General features: G+C 38.7%; 1 protein-coding gene across 1 annotated transcript; it reads right to left on the minus strand.

Moving 5' to 3' along the window:
• Positions 1–22981: 22981 nt before the first annotated feature.
• LOC145284612 (uncharacterized) lies at positions 22982–23473 on the minus strand. The gene has a single exon (XM_080133521.1). It carries the CDS (start codon positions 23471–23473, stop codon positions 22982–22984), a length of 492 nt encoding a protein of 163 aa, XP_079989647.1.
• Positions 23474–24700: the final 1227 nt, after the last annotated feature.

The raw sequence follows: 24700 nt of genomic DNA on the forward strand, positions 1-24700 counted from the left end.
TACAATCATTGTCATAACATGCAAGTAATCTCTCTTGAATGTAGCGTCATTATTGTATACCATAATACTAATACACCATAATTGGTATAATATGCAAGTGACCTCCATTGAGTGTAGCTTCATTCTAGATATCTATTATATTAATATATGATTATTGTCATAATATGACAGTGATCTCCCTTGGATGTAGTTTCATTGTCGAATACCATTAGATTAATATACATTCATTGCCATTATATGTAAGTGACCTTCCTTGGATGTAGCTTCATTCTAGATATTCATTATATTAATATATAATTATTGTCATAATATGCAAGTGATCTCCCTCGGATGTATTTTCATTCTCGAATACCATTAGATTAATATACATTCATTGTCATTATATGTAAGTATGTATTAATTTTAAATGATTTTTTTCTCAGCCAGCCTCTTTTATCATGGTTACCCCTTGGATGTAGCTTCATTTTCGAATACCATTAAATTAATATACAATCATTGTTATAATATGCAAGTGACCTCACTTGAATGTAGCTTCACTGTCAGATTCCATTAGAGTAATATACAATCATTGTTATAATATGCAAGTAACCTCCCTTGGATGTAGCTTCATTATCGAATACCTTTAGAATAATATACAATCATTGTTATAATATGCGAGTGACCTCCCTTGGATGTAGCTTCATGGTCGAATTCATTTAGATTAATATACAATCATTGTTATAACATGCGAGTGACCTCCCTTTGATGTAACTTCATTGTCGACTACCATTAGATTATGCAAGTGGCCTCCCTTGGATGTAGTTTCATTTTCAAATACCATTAGATTAATATATAATCATTGTTATAATATGCAAGTGACATCCCTTGGATGTAGCCTCATTATCGAATACCATTAGATTAATAAGCAATCAATGTAATATTATGCCAGTGAACGCTCTTGGATATGGCTTCATAGCTGGATATTTGTACTAGCATAATACCCACCATTGCCGGGGATTGTATAAGAAAAGTGGATATATGCACTAGCAAAATACCTGACGTTGCCTGGGATTGGATGAAATAGATGGGATGTTTCCTAGGAGAATACCTGGGATCGGATCAGATAGGTGGATATTTGTGCTAACATAATACCCCATATAGGAAGATGGTGCAATTATGTCATAAAATCATGAAAAAATATTATCCAAATTAGTAACATATCCAAGAATTATGAAAAATGATGAAATGCGCGTTATATTTTGGTGTGTTTGTAATGAAATAACACGCCAGACAATGTCACAAAGTAATTATTTTAGCAAAAGGAAAGGATATTATGTGGTTAAATTATAAAAAAACGATTGTCGAAATTAGTAACATATCTAAGAATTATGAAAAGTGATTAAATGTAAGTTATTGGATTGGTGTGTTTATAATGAAATGAACAGCCTTAAAGTTAATATTTTATTAAGAGGGGGTCGATTATGTGGGTTATATCATTAAAAATGGTTGTAGAAATTAGTAACATATCCAAGAAGAGTGAAAAAGTATGAAATGTGAGTTATGTGATTGGTGTGTTTGTAATTAAATTACCAGCACAGACAATGTCTCAAATGTATTAATTTAGTAAGAGGAAGGGTATTATGTGGGTTAACTCATGAAACATGATTGTCAAAATTAGTAACATATCCAAGAATTATGAAAAATGATAAAATGTGAGCTATTTGATTGGTGTGTTTATCATGAAATAACCAGAGACAATGTCTCAAAGTTATTATTTTAGCAAGAGGAGAGGGGATTGTGTGGGTTAAATCATGAAAAACGATTGTCGAAATTAGTAACATATCCAAGAATTATGAAAAGTTATTAAATGTAAGTTATTTGATTGGTGTGTTTATAATGAAATAAACAGACCAGATATTGTCTCAAAGTTAGTATTTTAGCAAGAGGGGGTCGATTATGTGGATTAAATCATAAACAATGATTGTCGAAATTAGTAACATATCCAAGAATTATGAAAAATGATTAAATGTGAGTTATTTGATTGGTGTGTTCGTAATGAAATAGACAGGCTAGAAGATGTATCAAAGTTTCTATTTTTTGTTAGAGGAAAGGGATCGTGTCGGTTAAAGAGGGGAGCGATTATTTGGTAAAAATAATTGTCGAAATTAATAACATATCCAAGAATTATGAATAATGGTAAAATGTGAGTAACTTGATAGGTGTGTTTGTAATGAAAAAAAAAACAGCCATACAATGTCTGAAAGTTATTATTTTAGGGATAGGAGGTGGCGATAATGTGGATTAACTCATGAAAAAATTATTGCCGAAATTAGTAACATATCCAAGAATTATAAAAAATGAAGTTTTAGTTATTTGATTGGTGTATTTATAATGAAATAAACAGCCCAGTCAATGTAGCAAATTTATGATTTTAGTAAGAATTGGGCGATTAGATGTGCGCACTCATTAAATTTGATTGTCGAAATTCATAACATATCCAAGAATTATAAAAAATGATGAAATGTGAGGTATTTTATTGATGTGTTTGTAATGAAATAAACAGCCCAGAAATGTCTCAAAGGTATTATTTTAGTAAGAGGAGAGGGATTATGTGATTGAACTCAGAAAAAATGACATTTGAAATTAGTAACATATCTAAAAATAATGAAAAATGGTGAAATGTGAGTTATTTGATTGGTGTATTCGTAATGAACTAGACAGACCAGACAATGTATGGAAGTTATTATTTTAGTGAGAGGTCGCGATTATTCTGGTGACTTCATTAAAAATAAGTGTCAAAATTAGTAACATATCCAAGAATTATGAAAAATGATATAATGTGACTTACTTCTTTGGTGGGTTTGTAATGAAATAACCAGCCATACCATGTCTAAAAGTTATTATTTTAGTGATAGAAGGGGGCGATAATGTGGATTTACTCATGAAAAGTGATAGCCGAAATTAGTAACATACCATAGCCTATGTATCAAAGTTTTTATTTTAGTAAGAGTGGCGACGATAATGTAAGTTAAATCATGTGACATGGTTGTTGAAATTAGTAACATATCCAAAAATTATAAAAAATGATGAAATGTGAGTTATTTGGATGATGTGCTTATAATGAAAAACCAGCCAAGACAATGTCTCAAAGTTATTATTTTAGACAGATGAGCGATAATGTGTGTTAAATTGTCGAAATTTGTAACAATCCAAGAATTATGGGATTTAACGAGATACGTCCATATTTATACTTACAGATTACCCAGAGTCACCCTAGATTCAATGAGATACATGCAAATGTATGCAAGCAGAATACACGGTCGCCTGGGATGTAATGAGATAGATGCAAATATATACTAGCAGAATACTTGGTGTTGCCTTGGATTGAATTAGATTGATTGAAATATATACTAACAGAATACCTTGCGTCACCCAGGATTTAATGAGATTGATTGAGATATATATTAGCAAAACACCCAGCGTTGCCCGGGATTGAATGAAATAGGCGAGAATATATATTAGTAAAATGCCTGGCATCGCTTGGGATTTGATGAGATAAATGTGTTGTATATTACTTGTCCTTTCATATACATGCTATAAATGAACTACCCTAGGTAAGATACAATTATTTCATATGTGTAATACCCGTCTTATGTAGGTAAAATATTATTTTCTTCGAAATAACAAATGATACATAAACATACAAAATTCCTCTCTCATAAGAATAACAAATATATTACAAAACCAAATTCAATTTTCTCATTGTTTATACGGCCTCGAGCAACGTCGGGTAGCCCTACTAGTTTAAAATAAAAGTAAAATAGTTCACTATAAATCAGCGATCGAATTGTTATTTAAATGACTAACTCTTTTAAAAATGCTTCTACATTAATTATTTTTATACTATTATTAAATACTTATTAAATTCTTGTACAATAATTGCAATTCTTAAATTCTATCCTAACTTAAAAAATTTTTTTTAATTCTAAAAATACTATTAATTATTCAATACTTAGTTATTAAATTCTTTTCCAATTCTTTTTCAACAATTTTATTTTTTAAATTTTATCAATAGTTCATAATAATGACGTCATATTTCTTTATCCAATCAAATTACATTCTTTCAACTGGTGTCAAACGACTGGCATTCCTCTTTTATCTTCCTAATTTCCATTTACTTAAAGTGCAAGAGGACCAACAGATTTTTTTAAAATTAAAAACGAAACAATTTTTATTTACATTGTAAACATATAGAAATAGAACTTTTCATAATTTAAAAAATTTTAAACAATACGAACAGAATCGTTATGGTACTTTTGGTGGTAGTGGTGGGGGTTCACCCTCACCAAAAGTCCAAGAACAATTCTGTTCGTATTGTTTAAGCTTTTTTTTTAATAATCAAAGGTTCTATTTCTGTATGTTTACAATGTAAATAAAATTGTTTTAGTTTTTTATTTTAAAAAATCTGTTTATATTGTTTTTTTTTGTTTGTTTTTTTCATTTCCAGCATTTTTTTTTTGCGCGACAAGGAAAAGTGTAAAGACAACATTTGATACACACATGATAGAATTCATGTGGTGAAAAGAAAAGCTTTTCCCTTATAATAAAATTCATCCGTGAACAATATGTAAAAAAAAAAAATGAAATTGTTAGGTGAAAGTACAGAATAGTTACAAAACACTTCCCACCAAAAGTATCAGAACAATTCTGTTTGTATTGTTTAAATTTTTTTTTTATTATCAAAAGTTCTATTCCTATATGTTTAAAATGTAAATAAAAATTGTTTCAATTCAAGTTTTACGATATCTTTTTTGTTCATGAATTTGTTAGGTGAAAGTTGTGGGAACATGATGAGAATTGCCAACCGGATGTTAACGCATCCACCATGAGAGACAAAATGAGAAATCGTCTTTTGCACATGGCTCCACGCATCGCTTCCGCTTGGGAAGAAAAAATAAGATAACCACAAAATAATTATCGACTAATGGCAGAACTCCTCGCCTAAAATAAACATCTCAAATATCACAGTCGCTGGGAGCCGGTTTGCCACTATAAAATGAGGGAACCAAAAAGAGGGAGGAGGAGATTTGCCCTGCTGCGTCAGTGAACGCACAGACAGATTCTCCCACTTGACCTAAAGAGATGAAGAGAAGAGAACTCGCCCCGCTGCGTCAGTGAACGCATGGACGGATTCTCCCACCCGACCTAAAGAGATGAAGAAGAAAAAGAAATAAGGCACCAGTGAACTGAAGCCGACTACGCTCTCATGTTATGGGCCAAACGCCTTCAATTCTAAACACTACTTAATTCATACAAACTAAAGAAGAGAGGAGGAAAAGGAAGACGAAGACGCTGGGCTGCTAGCTGCTGATGAAAAAGTCACTCGCTTTCCAGTTACAAGCCAGGACACGCATCACCGACAGCAGGATGACCGGCCTACCCTAACCCTCTCCATCGTCCAAAGTTATATTTTACGAACATTCTTCCTTGTCAATTCATACATACCTACAAACAGTTTATGAACATTCATTCCTTGTCAATTCATACATACCTACAAAAATTTTACGAACATTCGTTCCTTGTCAATTCATACATACCTACAAACATTTTACGAACATTCATCTCCTTTGTTAAATCACATTCCATCCTACGAACACTTTGCCTCTCCTAATGCAAATTGTTGGTACTAAATAAAGTCGGTTCTCAACCTTCAACATTCGTCTGTCTTTAATTATATGGAGTCAGAATCTACACACCTCCAACGTTGTCCATTTCGTGTATTCTTTGTTGTGGCCTCTATGGCATCCTTTCCTACCTCTAAATCCTTTTCATAAAAACCTTGAGGCCATAAAGTACAGAATAGTTACAAAATACACGCCAGCCTGGTAACATACGTGCATAATACCAGTAAAGTGATTTTTAATATCGTATTCAGCTAAATCCATAACAAACAGCACTTGACTAAATGGTTTATTTTATTAATTAGTTTTTAAAATATTGTTTATATCCATGTTCATTCAAAAAGGTTAATTTTCGGTAGCTTCACCGGTTGCTAACCTAAATTTTCCGAATGTCAGAACGAGGGTTGTGTGTGGGACCTACTTATCTAAGCTTCACCGATTTTTTGTTATTATGATTTTATCTGTTTTTTTTTGTGTTTTTTTTTTTTGTTTTTGGAGGGTGGATATTTTTTTTTTTTGCCGGAGTTTATGTAATCATTAACAGGAAAATTGGTGAAAGTCAAAATGGAATCCATGCTATTTTTAAATATTATATCCAAGTTAAATTAAAGTTTTTCGATACTCTTTTTTTCTTATTCTTTTTGTATTCTTTTGTTATTTTTATTTATTTATTGCCGGATTTAACAAACAAAATGAAAGCAAAGCAGAAGAAAAATTTGGTGTTTATGCACTTATGTTACCGTTATTTTTGTGTTAATGGTTAAAGTGCCTCGCCCAATGTTTGGAGAGTTTTTTTTCTAATTGTTTTTTAAAGGGAAATTGGTGAAAGTCAAAATAAGCAGTTGTGGCGATAAACAAAAATAAACAAAAAGTTAGCTGTTTAGACCTATCAAACTTGCTTTGTCTGGATCAAACACACAGACACAGAATAAGCATGGAGCAGAGCACGTGCAGGCATCACACAGCTTTGAGGCGCATGTATTTCCGGTGACCTTTGACATTAGGCTTCCATCTCCTTCTCTTCTTTCTCTTTTTCGCTTGAGACCAAGCCTTGCACATGTATAAACCATGCACTCAGGGGTCAATCCTGGGCCCAACTCTCTTCCTGATCTACATCAATGACCTCCCTAAACACATACTTAAATCATTCGTTGACATCTATGCTGATGACACGACCATCTACGGCAACACATCAAAGGCTGTAAATGACAAAGTTCTCTCTGATTCTCTCTCCTCTGATCTCGAGCGCGTGGTTCAGTGGGGGAAGATGTGGCAGGTTACCTTTAATGCATCCAAAACCAAACTCCTATCCTTACATCATCAACGCTCTGATCCCCATCTGGCATCAATTGTGATGGATGGCTCTCGTCTGGGAGAGGCCCCGTGTTTTGACAAGCTTCTGGGTTTGACCTTTACTCCTGATCTGAAATGGAATACGTACATCAAGTCTGTTGCCAAGGTCGCTGGAAAGATGGTGGGATCCTTCTACCGCTCCAGAAGATATCTCACTACTGATGCAATTCTCTATCTATATAAAAGCCAAGTACGTCCAAGGATGGAATACTGTTGCCATATCTGGGCAGGAGCTGCTAAAAACAGCCTATCCTGCCTTGACAGAGTACAAAATAGACTTCGTGGCTTAGTGGGGGATACCCTTTTCTCTACCCTGCAACCTCTCTCCCACAGAAGAGACGTTGCGAGCCTATCCTTGTTTTATCGTTATTTCCATGGCAGATGCTCGTCTGAACTCCAATCTCTGGTCCCCCCTCACCAATCTTTCACGAAAAACACCCGTCTAGCCGAATCCACTGTGAAAAATTTCCCCCACTCTATATCTGTGCCTAAATCAAAACGCGGATTCCATGAACAAAGCTTCTTTCTTAGAACTGCACGCCTGTTGAACTCTGTTCCGTCTGCCTGCTTCCCACCTGACTACAACTTGGATGTCTTCAAGTCCAACGTTAACAAATTCCTAATGAACCGCCCCCTAAAGTAAACACTTCATCAAATCTCCACACTAACGTACTGTACTTGCAATAACCCTTATCCCTGAGTGGCTTCCGGGCCTTGATAAGTGGTGATCACTGTGTAAAAAAAAAAAAAAAACTTCATACGCATGCACTCAGAGAGCGACAACAGAAATATGAGATAGGCTTGCATATTTTTTGTATAAACATAGTTACCTGTAAGATGCTTACATATAGAGCTAATACAATATGGACAATTTAAGACTGTTATATTTAAGCTATATATCGCTGGTGTAAAGTATGAACTATAACCTCTATTTGTGCACACTTCCACAGAGGTCAACACATACAAGCCACAATCACACGTGACTACCAAATTATTGCACTACTGTATGAACTTTGTTTTGTTTTAAATAAATAATGTAGTTTCGTAGTGAACAACTACTATAAAGCTGCTAAGGTATGCTTCCCTTATTTCTCTCTTTCTCCCTACTCTTCTACTTTTCCCTTCCTTTCTTCTCTCAACGTCACCAGAGGTTTCAGCCAATCGGAATAGAGAACTGTCCTGGACGGAGATACAAAGAAGAAATCTGTCTCAGACATGCGGAAACGATAGAAGCATCAACACATGATGGACCAGTTTCCCTGGAAAAGACTTTTATCAAAGAAATGTATCATCCTCTTTGTACCCCTCAATCTTGGAAACCTTTATAAAACATCATCAAGTCTGGTCGAAAAACTATTCTGTAACAACAAAAAAGTGACTTTTTAAGAATCAATACAGAATCCCAAATTTCATTTTGAAACACACACACACCTGCAAACAAAAAAAGGAACCTTCCAGACGCACGTGTGTGAAGCCAATTTTGGAACACGTGTGTGCATCGACGAACTCAGTTTTTTTTTTCTTTAAGAACATTGACTATATATTCACACACACATTTATATATGTATATATACAAAAAAATTTTTAATTGACGCTATTTCTCCAAGCACCTGCTAAAATTAACCTCTGGTGAGTACTCGCTTTTCTCTCTTCTTGCTTATCACACTCCAGTCATTTCCTTTAGTGGCAGCTTACAAATAAATAATAATAATAAACAAATATTAATAGTAACTAATAATAATCATAGGAATAATAATAGTTAATATTAATAATAATAATTAATAGTAGTAATCATAGTAATAATAATAATTAATAAAAATAATTAGTAATAATAATAATGTACGCACAACAGGTTAGCGTAAAACCCCCACAATTTATGGAGACGAGTGTCTAGGGACATTTTTCGATAATAGAAGCTCACTTCCATTTCAGACACATTACGAGTGATGATACTAAGTTCTATACAGTTATTAGTGCATTTCCGCCTGACGTGGTAACAAATATACCTCCAGCAATTCTGCAGTCGCTAAACTATGCTAAGTTAAAGGAGTCTGTGTTATTTGCATATGAAAAGACTACACCTGAACTCCTGGAGAAGGGGATGAGGACCACTATGTTAACTGGTCGTCTGTCATTATACCTCCAGGAGATGGTAACGGTCGCACATAGAATAGGGGCAAGCGACGAGATAGTACACCATAAATTCATACACACACTTCCGATGCAAATCGCCCCAGTAATAGCAGCCCACACTGAAATGCTGTTAACAGAGTTGGGCGACTATCCGACAACTTGATGCCGTTAATAGAAAATACGTCAGTATTTCAAGCGGTTGAGAGTTGAGCTCGGAAAAACGGCCATATTACCACCAGACAGCCTAGTGAAACCATTCCAGCCGGCCTATGTCCATATAGAAGGAAACAGCAGCCGAAGATATGTAGAACCCATATATATTTTGCAGAGGAGGCTCGTACATGTAAGCCATGGTGTAAGTGGCAAAAGAAAAAGAGTAGCTTACAGACTCTGCTGAACCGCGCCCTTCCCACCCATAGTGATTCAGAAAACTAGAAAGGCAGATGATATATCCTGCGGTGGGTGGCCGTAATAAAAGGATATTCAAGAAAGGTATTCCACAAGGGAAATAAATGGATAAAGAGGTTCTGAAGTTAATAAAGAAATAGAGAAGTTTATTGAGAATATTTACAGAGACAGCATATTACGTTTTAAGTGTTCCCGCCCAGGGAAGGCTCTCACAACCGGTGACCGGTGATAACGTTCTTTCGATAAAAAGTTCCGGCGGTGAATTGCTCATCTCGCCATAACAGCGGACTGCATTTACTCCAGTAGTGCCACCATTATTAGAAGTATCTGCTAAAAAAAGAGCATCATAAGTCAATTTTATCATAGATACAGGAGCTAGTGTTTCCATTTTACCACATTCCATAGTAAATGGAATTACTCTGGAGCCAACTCCTGTTCATATCTCTACTGCTAACGGTGAAAGCATAAAATGCTATGGTCAGACAAACCTCGAAGTTAAGATACCCCGTTTGAGAAGATCTTTTCAATGGAGTTTCGTGATCACAGATGTCACTAACCCTTTGTTAGGATTTGACTTCTTAAACAAATTTAACATTATAGTGGATTGTAAAAATAGATCCATCTGTGATAACGTAACGGAGCGTGAAATTACAGTCAGTGCAGTAGCGGGAACCAATGCTGTAGTGATTAACAAAATAGACCTAGCAGATTATGTTACAGAAGTAATAGGTAAATATAATAATGTGCTTTCACCACATAGCGACACAAACAAAGACTATGGTGGAGTGTATCACTGGATTGATACAGGCAGCCATGTACCAGTCTTTGCTAAAGCCAGACAACTTTCTGGTCCTAAGTTCGACGTAGCACAGGCAGAATTTACTAAGAAGTTACTAGAAGTTACTAAATACCGGAGTTATCCAGCCTTCCAGTAGCGAGTGGGCAACCCCTTTGCACTTGGTGAAGAAGCCGGAATGGTCATATCGAGTGTGCGGTGATTTCCATGCATTAAATAGCATTACCAAAAACAGACCGCTACCCGGTACCGAATATAAATTACTTCTGCACACAGTTAGCTAATAAACAATATTTTTCCAAAATAGATTTAACTGCAGCATATCATCAGATTAAGATACACCCTGAAGATGTGCCTAAGACAGCAGTAGTGACAGCTTTTGTTTTCTTTGAGTTTAATTACATGCAATTTGGTTTAAAGAATGCTGCAGCTACATTTCAGCATTTTACGGATAAAATATTTTAAAAATTGAATTGCATATTTATATATTTAGATGACATACTAGTTTTTAGCGAAAGTGAGCAACAGCACAAGGAAGATTTAGATAGAGTATTTAGCATCCTTAGTGATAACAATTTAAAGATTTCCTTAGATAAGTGTGTATTCGGTGTACCAGAGTTAGATTTCTTAGGTTTTCACGTAAGCAAAGAAGGCTTGTTGCCTACTTTAAAGAAAATCAAATAGTTTGAAAATTTTCCGATACCTAAGGACTCAAAAAGCTTACGTAGATTTCTGGGGATGACAGGTTTTTGCCGCAAATTAGTCCTAATTATGCATCCATAATTTTAACACTATCTGAACGGATGAGGTTGGATCCTGAAACAAAGACCGAGCTTAATGAGGAAGAAAGTAACACCTTCAAAACAATAATAAGCAAATTATCGGAAATTATGGTGTTAGCTCATCCACAGTCTTCAGCTACAGAATACCACTTAGTTACAGATGCTAGTCAATACGCCGCTGGTGCTGCATTACACCAATTGATAGATAAGAAACCAGTACCTATAGGTTTCTTTTCCAAGAAATTTTCTCAAACCCAAGTATTCCACGTTTGATAGAGAGTTATTACCAGCTTATTTTTCAGTGATACATTTCCGCCACCTCATGTCAACTCGTGACATTATTCACTGATCATAAGCCATTATGTGGAGCCTTTTACAGTCAGACACCAGCAAAGTCAGATCGGCAACAGCGACACTTATCAGTGCTTGCCAAATATATTGCTGACGTGGAGTACATTAAAGGAGCTGAGAAATAGTTGCAGACTGTATGTTTTGGCCTGCATTATCTGTGCAGATAGATGCATGCGACTTGGTTGAAATAGCCCAGGCACAAAAAGGTGATGACAAAATAAAGTCATACACTAATTTGAAAGAATACTGTGTGTCAAACGAAGTCGGCTCAGTACTATGCTATACTTCAACTAAGTACCCCAGACCATTTATCCCAAAAGAGCTTTGTCAAGCTATTTTCAACAGTTTACATAGCTTGGCGCATCCTGGTACGGGAGCATCTATAAAACTGGTCAAGTCCAGATACTTTTGGCCTAGTTTAGATAAAACGAGTAAACAATTCTGTGCAGAATGTGTAGTGTGTCAACAATCAAAAGTTCACAGACACACAAAGTCTGCAGTCCAAGAATTTGAGTTACCATCTGCATGTTTCCAGACAGTACATATCGATATCGTTGGACCCCTGCCCTTAACGCGCAATGAGTCCGACCCTTACCTGAGCCCTTACAAATATTTGCTTACTTGCATTGATCGTGCAACTCATTGGATTGAAGTACAGCCTCTGACTGAGATAACTGCACAGTTGGTAGCAGAAGCGGTTATCAATGCATGGATATCTCGATTTTGAGTCCCACTGCATGTTGTAACTGACAGAGGTAATCAGTTTGAGAGCGAATTGTTCCAGGAATTAGTCAAGGTAGTAGGTTTTTACAGATTGAGGACAACTTCGTATCATCCTCAAAGTAACGGGATGATCGATAGAGCACACCGTACCCTTAAACCAGCAATAATGGCTCGAAAAGAATCATGGATGAAAGCGATACCGGTGATTCTGCTGGGTATACTTAGCACCTCTAATGAATCAGGCTTTTCCCCTTTTACGTCTGTTACTGGAGCTCCGATATTGATTCCTCAGCAGTTGATACACAATCAGAGAGTAGGAGAAACTCCAGTTAATAACCAGTACATACGTAATTTGTGTGAATGGATGTTCCAAATTGATGTACTCCACAACGGAAAGTATATATCCATGACAGTCCCAAAACATTTATACCGAAAGGTTTATCTTCCTGTGAAAAAATATGGCTCAGAGTTGATCGAGTTAGGAAACCATTAGAAGCACTGTTCATAAATATATAATATAAAGCACTGTTCATAAATATATAATATAAAGTACTGTTCATGAATATATAATATAAAGTTTTGACTCGATCAGATAAGCATTATCAGATCTATATGAACAACAGTACTCATACACACGTATCAATAGATAGATTAAAGCCGTACATAGAACCAACTAGTACTAATAAAATTAGACCAACTGAGAAGGCACAAACAAATGACAGTACTACTAATGATAAACTTATTAAGACAGACGATACCAACAAAATTGAAGATAAAATTGCTGACACATATAAGTCTAAATCTGGTAGGAAAATAACATGGAAAAAGAAAAATAAGTACTTTTATTTTTAAACAAATTTAGGCAATATACATATTTAATAATTCTGTGGAGGGTACTTAACTCCGTTATTTGGAGGGGGACTCATGTAGTGAACTACTACTATGATTCTGCTATGGCATACTTCCCTTATTTTTCTCTTTCTCCCTACTCTTCTATTTTTCCCTTCCATTCTTCTCTCAACATCACCAGAGGTTTCAACCAATCGGAATAGAAGACTGTCCTGGAGGGAGATACAAAGAAGAAATCTCTCTCAGGCATGCGGGAACGATAGAAGCGTCAACATGCGACGGACCAGTTTCCCTGGGTAAAGACTTCCATCAAAGAAATGTACCATCCTCTTTGTACCCTATATCTTGGAAACCTTTATAAAACATTATCAATCCTAAAGTCTTGTCGCACTTAATTATAACCTGATGTTTTCTTTTCCACATCCACAACCGTTCTCTTTTTTTTTCTTTTTTTTTTTTTTACACAGGCATCACCACATTATCAAGGCCAAGAGGCCACTCAAGAATAAAGGTTAAAGAGTGTGCAGTAGAAATTGGAAAATATAGTAATCATTAGTAATGAACATTCGATAAATTTGTTAACTTATATGGAACGGCTCATCGAGAACTTGTTTACGTTAGACTTGAAGACAACCATATTGTAGTCAGCTGGAAAGCAGGAAAACGGAAAACAATTCCACAGGCGTGCAGTTCTAAGAAAGAAGCTTTGTTCATGGAATCTTCAGCACTCTTGTTCTCTCTCTAATGTCGGAGGTGCCCCACAAAGGGACCGACCGAAATGGTGGCCCTTTTTCAAACGTCGTTAAAACTTGTACTGGTATAATGGTTTTCTTTTTTGCTAAGTCGTGAACATGCATTATATAGCTTCGCAACAATTAGTGACCCTCGATCTCGACAAAGCATTTTTACACCAAAATACTTTGTATTCCTCTGTGTGAGCGATAAATACACCAAGATTCAACACCTATGCCTAACCCCATGTTATAACCTTTAACCTGTCTTTCGTCCGTTGTTGATTTTTTTTAGTCCACGTGCGCACAGAAAAACACAACTACTAATAACAACATTAACCAAGCAATCGCAAAAAAACAAAATAAAAAAATAAAAAATATAAAAGATTCATATCTTCCTTAAAAAAAAAAGAAAAATGTTACAGATTATTTTACAATTTTCACAAAATACACAACTTTAGACTGAGAATATTGGATAGTATTTTTTTTATCCCTTTTACTGCACCACCATGACCAAGGATAAATCTGCTGCTAGTGCTGTGGAGCGCTTAGTTTCTTTCAGGATGCCTGCCTTTAATTCTCGAAAACCACACATATGGTTTTTTAAGACAGAGGCTATTTTTGCAAATAGGAAAATTACTTCCCCAGTGCAAAGGTATTATTATTTAATTGAGGCATTGCCAACAGATATTGCCGAAGAAGTAGAGGACATTTTTAGAGCCCCTCCTGCTGAAGATCCATATACAGCACTTAAGCAGGCCATTCTGGAGCAGACAAGTGCTTCAGAAACAGCCAGATGGAAACAACTCTTCAACCAGTTAACCCTTGGCGACCAAAAGCCTTCTCATGCGAGGTTTGCTTGGTACATGCACGATGGACGACAATATCTTACAGCAGCTTTGGTTGGAGAAACTGCCTCCACAATTATCCCACACACTGTCCATGTTCGTTGCAGATAAGGATCTGACACAATTAACGGTTATTACCGACCGTGTTGCCGACAATTACCACCACGCGTCAGCTGTAACCACCGTTGCGACCAAACCTGCCGCTACAGCCTCTGCATCCAATTCCAACCCAGAATCATCGGAAATTGCTGCCTTAACCAAAGCAATTCAATCCCTTCTAGTAGACAGACGGTCACGACCCAACAACAGACGAAATTCAAGAGACAGACGTCATCACAAAGATGCGGGTCTTCCTCTCGATCTCCCTGGTGCTATTACCACCATCGTTTCAGGAACAATGCACGCAAATGCGAGCAACCCTGCACCTACAAGAGACCTGAACATTTAAACGGGTAGACCGGTGGGATTACGTGACAAATTCCACCCCATCTCCAGCTGTGTCGCCAACTATATATTTTCGGCACACTCTCTCGTCGAAAGTTCCTAGCGGATACCAGTGCTGCTGTTAGTGTAATTCCTCCTACACGATATAATGATACAACAGCAGACCCATTTTCACTACAAGCTGCGAACGGCAGTTCCATCCGAACCTATGGTACCTCATCCCTCACTTTGGACCTTGGTCTTAGACATCGTTTTACATGGATATTCCTCATCGCTGATGTGAAAACACCCATTCTTGGTGCTGATTTCCTTTCCCATTTTCAACTTTCCGTTGATCTAAGAAAACGTTGTTTAGCTGACACAGTGACATCTCTTTCCGTCCACTGCGGTATGTTTTCCTGTGATACACTAAGCATCCGCACAGCAAGCCCATCAAACTTTTGCAGATCTGTTGAACCAATTTCCTGGGCACACCCAACTCTTTTCCCACACGGAGAATATTAAACATCATGTGAGGCATCACATTACAACGTGTGGTGCTCCCGTAAATGCCAAGCCTCGATGATTGAGCCCGCTCAGAATTCCAACACATGATGGACCTTGGAATAATACGGCCTTCAAGCAGCCCATGGTCATCTCCACTCCACATGTGCTTTCTAAATAATGTCATTTCAGCACGGCTCAATAAGTGCATGAATACCTTTTATTTTCTTGAATAAAATCAAAACTACTCGACGAAAACACTACTGTTTTTGTTTTAATAATTATTTTTTATTCAAAAATAAAAATTTCAATTGTTCAGAGCATGTTTTTTTTCCAAAGCTTATTGGGATTTTCTTTAATTACCATATTTTTCATGAACTTGCTCTAAAAATGTTTGAAAATTATCTAATATTTTTTCACTTTTCATGTTATAAGCCTCTCTATACATGGCCTCATCGACATGAGACTATTTCATTTCTTCTACTGATCCCGATATGTATTTCAGCCTTTTAATACGAGACCAGTAGGCTTCAATATTGTTGGTGCAAACACCACTAAGCAGATTCGCAAAATTTTGTGAATGGGTTTATAGTCCCGTGAACATAATTAAACTTGAAAATAATATTTAAAAATAGCGCAGATTCCATTTTGACTTTCACCAATTTTCCTGTTAATAATTATTTATATATATATATATATATATATATATATATATATATATATATATATATATATATATATATATATATATAAACAAAAAACTATGGAATTTCTGCCGCACCCCAAAGAACTTAACTTTTCATCAGACAATCTCGGACAAGAATGGGAAACATGGAGAAACCAATTCCAGTTATTTTTACAAGCAACAGAGTCAGATAAAAAGCTGGAGAAGGTTAAAACATCGATACTATTGACCTGTATAGGAAATGAAGGAAGAAAAATTTACTACACCTTCAATTTCGAGAATGAAGAACAGAAATACAACTTGGAAAATGTGATAGAAAAATTCGACTTGCACTGCCAACCAAAAAAAAATAAAACTAACTTTTCTCACATACCAATTCTTGACTTGCAAACAAAAAGAAATGCAAAGATTTTATGAGTATGTCACCCAACTACGACAAAAAGCAAACAAATGCGAATTTGGAGATCTTACCGAGAGATTAATACAAGGCATTCTCATCTGTGGTATTAACATGCTTCGAGAAAGAATGCTGAAAGAATCGTCATTGGATTCAGAAAAAGCAATTCAAGCAGGACTCAGTGCCGAAGAAACGAAGAAACACTCTAAAATAATGGCCACATCTGACAGAAAATTAAGAAAAACAGAATAATAAAAAACAAAATATCTGGCCATGCAACCTTAAAACAAGAAGACTAAAGCCCGCCAAAACACAGTACTGGATCGAAAAATGTACCTATTGCTCCGGTTCGCACCAAAAAAATAACTGTCCTGCATACAACAAAACCTGTACAAACTGTGGAAAAAAGGGCATTATGCATGAATGTGTTGAACAAAAAAGAAAAAATTATACAATGTCGGACAATCATACAACTCAGATCACGTGGAGTCAGACCAGTTTAAGTTGGACGCCATATTGAAAAAATATATACACGTGCTCCAAACTGACAAGTGGAAAATAAAACTACAAGGTAATGAAACATTTATTAATTTTAAAATTGATACAGGAGCTGAAGTGAATGTAATACCAGTAAAGATTTACAACACAATAAAACCCAAACCTAAATTAACAAAAACAACGATAACACTAACTGCATACAATAGTACAAAAATTCCTATAATAGGAAGCTGTATAATACAGTTACAAAACAAAGACATAAAAATAAATACCCAGTTTATCGTAGCAGATTTATAATGCAAATTAGAGCAAACACAGCGGAAAATCTGGGATCGATAAAAAGAATGCGATAAATAAGATTGATAAAAAGAATGCGATAAATAAGATTGATAAAAAGAATGCGATAAATAAGACTGATATAGAAGCCGTAATAGGAAGACACAAAGATTGCTTTGGTGACATCGGAAAATTACCGGTCACTCACCACATAACTATAAACCCAGATATAAAACCCGTTATAAATCCCCCAAGAAATCCCATTTGGCATGAAACCAAAATTAAAAAAGGAACGCGAGAAAATGACAAAAATGGGAATAATAAAACTCACTGAAAAACCAACAGATTGGATAAACTCTCTAGTAATAGTGGAGAAACAAAATGGAAAGCTAAGATTTTGTTTTGATCCCAGAAATCTAAACAAAGCCATAAAAAGGGAACACCACCAACTCCCTACTGCCGAGGAAATATTCGCAGAAATGAAAAACTCAAAATATTTCACTAAACTAGATGCGTCGAATGGATATTGGCAGATACCTCTTGATGAAGAAAGATTCAAACTATTAACCTTCAATTCTCCATTTGGTCGTTGTTCCTTCATACGTCTACCATATGCAATACATAGTGCCCCTGGAATTTTTCAAGCACAAGTAGCCAAGATAATAGAAGGCATAAAAGGAACGAAGAACTTCCAGGATGACATAATAATATGGTCAGAAACCCTTGAGGAACATGAAAATATTAGACAAGGTATTTAGCCAGCTGTGCAAAACCAGATTGAAACTAAATAAAGCAAAATGCGAATTTGCAACTAAACAAGTAACATAATTAGATCATCTCATCACTCATGAAGGAATAAAACGGGACCCTTCCAAAATAAAGGCTATCATAGACATGCCTCTTCCCAAAAATAAAAAAAGACGTACAACGATTTTGGGGACGAACAAATTACCTATGTAAATTCATACCGGAATATTCGAAGGTAACTACACTGCCAAGAAAACTCCTACACAACGATGCACTCTGGTCATTTGATAAACTTCAAATAGAGGCTGTAGAGAAGTTAAAACAAGTAATACCAATTTTGAAATTCTATGATCATTCTAAGAAATAAAAATTACCACTGATGCTAGCAAACATGGCCCTGCAAATGTCTACACTTTTCTGCAGGGTAAGGTTTTGGAGTTTTAGAAGGTCCTGCTTTGTGTTTTGATTCCGGATGCCTTCCACAAGCTGGTCTCTGAGCATCGACTCATAGCATTTGAAGCAAAAATTACAGCTTTGTGACAGGAGTCTTAAGTCGTTATAGAAAACATCAAAAGCTTCACCTTCCTCCTGCTTCCTCTGACGAAAAACAAACCTCTCGTAAGTTTCATTCGTTATTCCTACAGCATATTCATTTAAAGCCTGTAGTATATCTTGTACAGTGCGGTCTGTATCTGGGGTGTCGAACTGTATACTCTGGTATATCCTCATAGCTTCATCGCCTAAACAGTTTTCTAGCACTGCCACTTGTATTTCTCTCGGTTTTCGGTCAAGTCGGGTTAGCAGTGCATAGTTGGACCATCTTTTGAAAAACAAGTTCCATGAATCAGCCTTATTCCCGCCAAATACGAGTCTTTCAGGAGCCCCCATGTGTAGACCAGCCATATCAGTAGAGAGATTAGTGACAGTAGTGGTAGTAGCCGTCGTGTCATCAATAGACATCTTGATAGTGTAAACAGGACAGATAAATAGTCACAGTGACAAAGTGATGCTAGTAAGCACTAGAAATTAACAGTAAACAGACCAGACACCGTCACCGTCCGTACGGACGTCGAACATAGCAGAGAAGACAAAAAAATAAAAAAAACAGCTTACTCAGTTCTATGACGACCGGCAGTTGTTTTTATAGTTTAGGAGACGTGTTTCGGTTTTTACCACAATCTGCCACCATGTTATGTGTGTAGACATGCATATAATATGGACAACAAACACGGATGCTAGGGACAGGATTTATATCGTAGTTTATTCTCCATAATGGCTATAATACAGACACCCCACACCAAGGTGAGTTATGCCGGCCGAGGGAGGTAAATAGGGGAAGTGTACCTCTACTAGGAGAGTTATACCTAAAGGGGGGGGGGTATTGTTTATACACATAACACGGACGACCCTGAGAACGGACAACACTGAGAACGGAGGGATCAGTGTTAAGGAATGGACGACACTGAGAACGGAGGGATCAGTGTTTAGGAATGTATGACCGGAAAGGAGCCAAGTGCGAGCAAGGTGGCAGGCGAGGCTGCAGGAGACACCAAGGGCTGGAAAGCTGCAGGAGTAAGTTGGAGGCACACAAGCGAGCTGAGAAGCACCAAGGGCTGGAAAGCTGCAGGAGTGAACTGGAGGCGCTGGAACACTGGAGACTGGAAGTGAAGTTCGCTGCCAGTGGGTGTCAAGAAGCAAGCAGTGGTGAATCGCATTTGTGAAAAACATATTAGCCCTGATAAGGACTGTTTGAACTGCTGCTCAGAATGGCTGCTCCTGCTGCTGGTGGGTTTGGACAATGTGACTGGTAGCGTCAGTCGTTGCTCCCTGGGCGAGTGCCCCGACTTAGCCAGAATGAACCGTATTCATTTTGCCAACGTAATATTAGTGAGGTTGGTTCCCATGAAAACAAACAAACGACTCTATTTATTTCTTGAACAAAATTTATGCACTCAAGAATAAATTGGGAGTTTGTTGATTGCATCTAAATTAATTTCATCTAAAAGGTAAAAATTAAATCGCCTGTTTTGTTGGCGTTTTGTTGATATATGTTCGTGCATTTCACTCGTGCTTAGCCGCATGTTTCACTCGTGTTTTTGTCGAACGTATCACGTGTGGGTGGTGAATGCACTTATGTTTGGCAAATGTTTCACTTGTGTTTAGCCGGTAAGAGAAGGAGCGGGGGCGAAGAAAGAAAGAAGGAGAAAAAAATGGAGGTGATGATTTGAAACCGCGACAAGGCCCTCTCCCTGGATAATTGATCTTTATCAATTAATAATAGATATACGTTTTGTATTTGCTTGGGAAGGTAACCCTTCTTCCACGACGGGTGTGTCTAGTTGAAGGGATGGGCACTTCTGGAGTTTGGTCTGTCTCTTGACGAGCTGGCTGCCATTTTGTTGTTGTTGGGGTTTGTTCGGCGTCTGGTTGAGTTAAGACGGGTTCCGTCCCTTGTGGTGCCGTTTCCAGGAAAGCTGGTTTAACCCTGTTGATGGAAATGGTGTCGGTCCAATTTCCTCGGTTGATGGTCGGGTATTTCTCGGTACGCTGCAAGACTTTAAATGGACCCTGGTATATGTTGGTGTTAGTGGTCTCTTTACTGCATCATTTCATACAAAGATATATTCACAGTCATGCAGCTGGTGAGGGACGTGGACGGTCGGTGATGATGGTTGAGTGAGTACTGGAGTTGGGACATTTTATGGCGTAGCTCTTGAGTGGAGGGGCTTGCCGAAATAAGGTTGGGTGTGGTGTCCTTAAAGTATTGGCCGAGTAGAGAAAGTGCCGTGCCGAAGACTACTTCTGCTGGGGAACCACCTAGGTCCTCCTTCAGTGAGTTTCAGATTGACAATAGAATCAAAGGTAACTCGTCCACCCAGTTGTTGGTGGGCTGTCTTGTGGTCAGAGAAGCCTTCAGTGTCCGATGGAATCTTTCCACGAGGCCGTTGGTGCAAGGATGATATGCTGTAGTGTTAATGTGCTTGACGCCAAGTACTTGGGTGAACTCCTGGAAGAGTAGGGACTGAAACTGTGCACCGCAGTCTGTGGTGATGATGCCGGGCACGCCAAATACTGCAATCCACTCTTGAAGGATGGCCTTTGCTACTGTGTTATCTGAGGTGTCTCTGATGGGGACTGCCACTGGCCACCTGGAGAAACGGTCCACATTCTGGCACATTGGAAGAGGTCCGACTATGTCGATATGGATGTGACTGAAGCAAGCATCGGGATTGCTGAATGTGCCTGGTGGAGATTTTGTGTGTCTGTATACCTTGCATTTTTGGCACTCAAGACACGTTGACACACAATTACGGATGTCAGAGTTCATATTAGGCCACACAAAGCAGTCGGCGATAAGTTTTCCTGTGGCCCGTTTGCTGGGGTGTGACATTCCATGGAGATGGTTGAAGATCTGCCTCCGGAGTGCTGGAGGTATATAAGGCCTGGGATGGCTCAGTTTGGTGTCTGCTATTGAATGGGCCAGGAATTCCTTTAACTGCAGGGATGTGTTTGCCAACACATCTGGGAGGGTTGCATTGGAGTCCTGTGCCTCTGCTATCAGGTCCTGGCTGAGTGGGCTGCTTTCCGTGGCGTTGATATTGAATCTGGACAAAGCATCAGCAACAGTGTTATTCTTACCTTTGACATATTGAATGGCAGAGGTAAACTGGGAGATACAGTTTAGGTGCCTGATCTCACGGGCAGAATATTTGTCCGAGTTGTTAGACAGAGAAGTTGTCAAGGGTTTGTGGTCGGTTAAAACAGTAAAACTGCGTCCCTCGAGTAGGTGGCGGAAGTGCTTGATAGCGAGGTAGATTGCTAGAAGCTCTTTGGAGAAGGTGCTATATCTCGACTGAGCCGGTGAATGTTTAGCGGAGAAAAAGGCTATAGATTTGCGTTGGTCTTCACTCTTCTGTTCCATGACAGCTCCCACTCTGGTATCTGACGCATCTGTAGTGAGGTATATGTGCATCCAGGTGTACTCGTTCAGGTGTGCCAACTTTGTGAAGTTAGCTAAAGCAGTTTTTGATGCGTTAAAAGCCTTTTCTTGGTCCCCGTCCAGAGTGATGGATTTGTTTTTTCTCTGGAGGAGATTTGTTAGGGGGGTGAAGAGGCTTGAACATCCGGGAATAAATCTGCGGTAAAAGTTTACCATGCCCAAAAAACGCTGTAGTTGTTTTATGGATGTCGGCATGGGAAGATCCTGTATCGCCTCTATTTTAGCCAGAAGTGGAGTGATCCCATGAGCATCTGTATGATGTCCGAGGAAGTCTATGTGCTGTGCTCCAAATTCGCACTTGTCTGGGTTGATTCGGAGCCCGTAATGTTTCAGATGGCGAAACACTTCTTCCAGGTGTTTTGCATGGGAATCTACATCTCTGCTGGCCACCAAGATGTCGTCTATGTAGGCATAAACGTATGGCAGGCCATGAAGAACTTCGTCCATAAGTCTTTGGAAAGTCTGGGCTGCATTATGTAGTCCAAAGGGCATTTTAAAGAATTCGAACATTCCAAAAGGGGTTGTATTGGCTGTCTTATGAATGTCCTCCAGGGCAACTGCCTTGGTCAGGTCGATCTTTGAAAAGATACGAGCCCCCTGCAGGCCTGATGCAAAGTCGTGTATGTGTGGAACTAGATGCCGGTCGGGCACCGTGGACGCGTTTTCGGTAGTCCACACAGACTCTGAACTCCCCATCAGGTTTGGGTACCAAATGTAGTGGCGATGCATATGGACTGTCTGAGGGACGGATGGTGTTGTCCACCAACATCTCTTCGAAAGCCTTCTTGGCGTATGCCAACTTGTGTGGGGGAAGTCATCATGGCCGTGTGAATGCGGGTTGTCCAGTGGTCTTTATGTGGTGCTGGGTCTGATGTTCTCCCGTATTGGTAGGCTTAATAGGCTGAGTGATGTCCTTGTACCAGCGCAGGATTTCCACATAGCGTGGGCTGTGTTGTGTTGCTATGCTAATCCCGGTTGAGTTCCAGCTTGATGGGGTCCCTGTAACTTTAAGAGATGTGGTGTTGTCGGATAGGGTCCTCGTTTTCATGTGGACAGTCAAGTTGTAGTGTGTCAGGAAATCAGCATCGAGCAAGGGAGTCTTGACATTTGCCATGGTAAACGACCACTTGAAGTCACGCCTGAGGTTAATGTTCAGTGTTAATTCCTGGTTCCTATAGGTTTCTATAATGGAACCGTTTGCTACCCGAAGTTGAAATGGGGTGGGTCTTAGGGTTGACTTGTTGGTGGGTGGTATAATGCTGATGGCTGCGCCGGTGAAGAATCTTAGGCTGTTGTTATGGTCCCCCATATAAAAAAGACGACTGTGCATGTGTGTACCAGCAGGGGTTGTCGCCGTTGCCTGCTGGTTTATTCGTTTCCCTGTGTCCTTTGATGCGTGCAGGGAGGTTGACACTTGCGGGTTTGGTCCCCGAAACATTGGTGGTACCAGCATTCGTTAGGGTTATAGCTCTGTCTCTGGCTTGAACTGCGCATACGGCTTCTATAACATGTGCGTGGGGCTGGGCTTCGACCCCGCCCATGGGCGTCTGGGCTTCGTCGCCTCTGGAGTAAGGCGAGTTTCAGTTCTTGGAGTTCGGCTCTCATCTGAGCTATCTCCTCTTCAAAACGCCATGCAGGATTTTGTGGGCTGTTGTCGCCTTGGGGGTCTCTTTGGTGAGTCCTTTCCACTTTGGTGGATTCTTTCGTGGGTGTCATCCACTCGTTCGTGGCTGTTGTCTACTTGATGGACTCTTTCGTGAATCGGCCAACACTTCCAGGGGAGTTTCTATAGCAACCAGGGCCAGGACTTGGGTGATGTTTGAGGGCAACCGATCCATCCATAGGCCTTGGAGGATAGGCTCAGCCATGGTGTTGTTTCCGAGTCGACTCTTCATAACCCGCAAGAACTGGGATGGAGTTCTGTCGCCCAGAGACACGTGGGAGAATAGGTCTCTGATGAGATCTTCATCTGAGTGGCCTGTCCACTTGAGGATGGTATCTTTGAGGTGGGTGTACGGGAGATGTTCGGGTGTGTTCATTAGGATATCCTCCACTTCTTCCACAATGGTTGCGGGTAGAGCCTGTACCAGCGAGGCATATTTGGTGTCCTGGCGTCAGTGGCGTATCTAGGGTATGGCAGGCATGGCCCGTGCCATGGGCGCCACTCTGACATGGGCGCAAAAATTGCTTGACAAAAATTTAAATTTGAACATTATTATTCAAACTTTGCCATGGGCGCCATTTTACATAGGTACGCCACTGCCTGGCGTGTAACTTTCCTGGATGCGAATATTCCCTCAAGTTGGATAAACCAACTCCTGGTGTTCACTGGATTATATGGTGGAAGTTGGATGAGTTGATCTCAGGTTCTTCGGTGCCTTCCACCATCTTTTCTGCCAGCTGTTTGCCCGTGTCAAAGATCACGTCGGGGTCACCACTTGTTGGGTGGCGGAAGTCGTCCGGGGACAATCGACCCAACAACTAACAAGGTAGACACAGGAAGACGGTAAACAGCAAAAAGCCAAAGAAGAATGAT

The sequence above is a fragment of the Euprymna scolopes genome, chromosome 9 (assembly GCF_053919585.1).
Source record: "Euprymna scolopes isolate OS-2025 chromosome 9, ASM5391958v1, whole genome shotgun sequence".
NCBI classification, from domain to species: Eukaryota; Metazoa; Mollusca; class Cephalopoda; order Sepiida; family Sepiolidae; genus Euprymna; species Euprymna scolopes.

Bases quoted from the DNA above. Each gene is read 5' to 3' on its own strand.
- LOC145284612 (XM_080133521.1), bottom strand. From the start codon at position 23,473: ATGGGGGACCATAACAACAGCCTAAGATTCTTCACCGGCGCAGCCATC.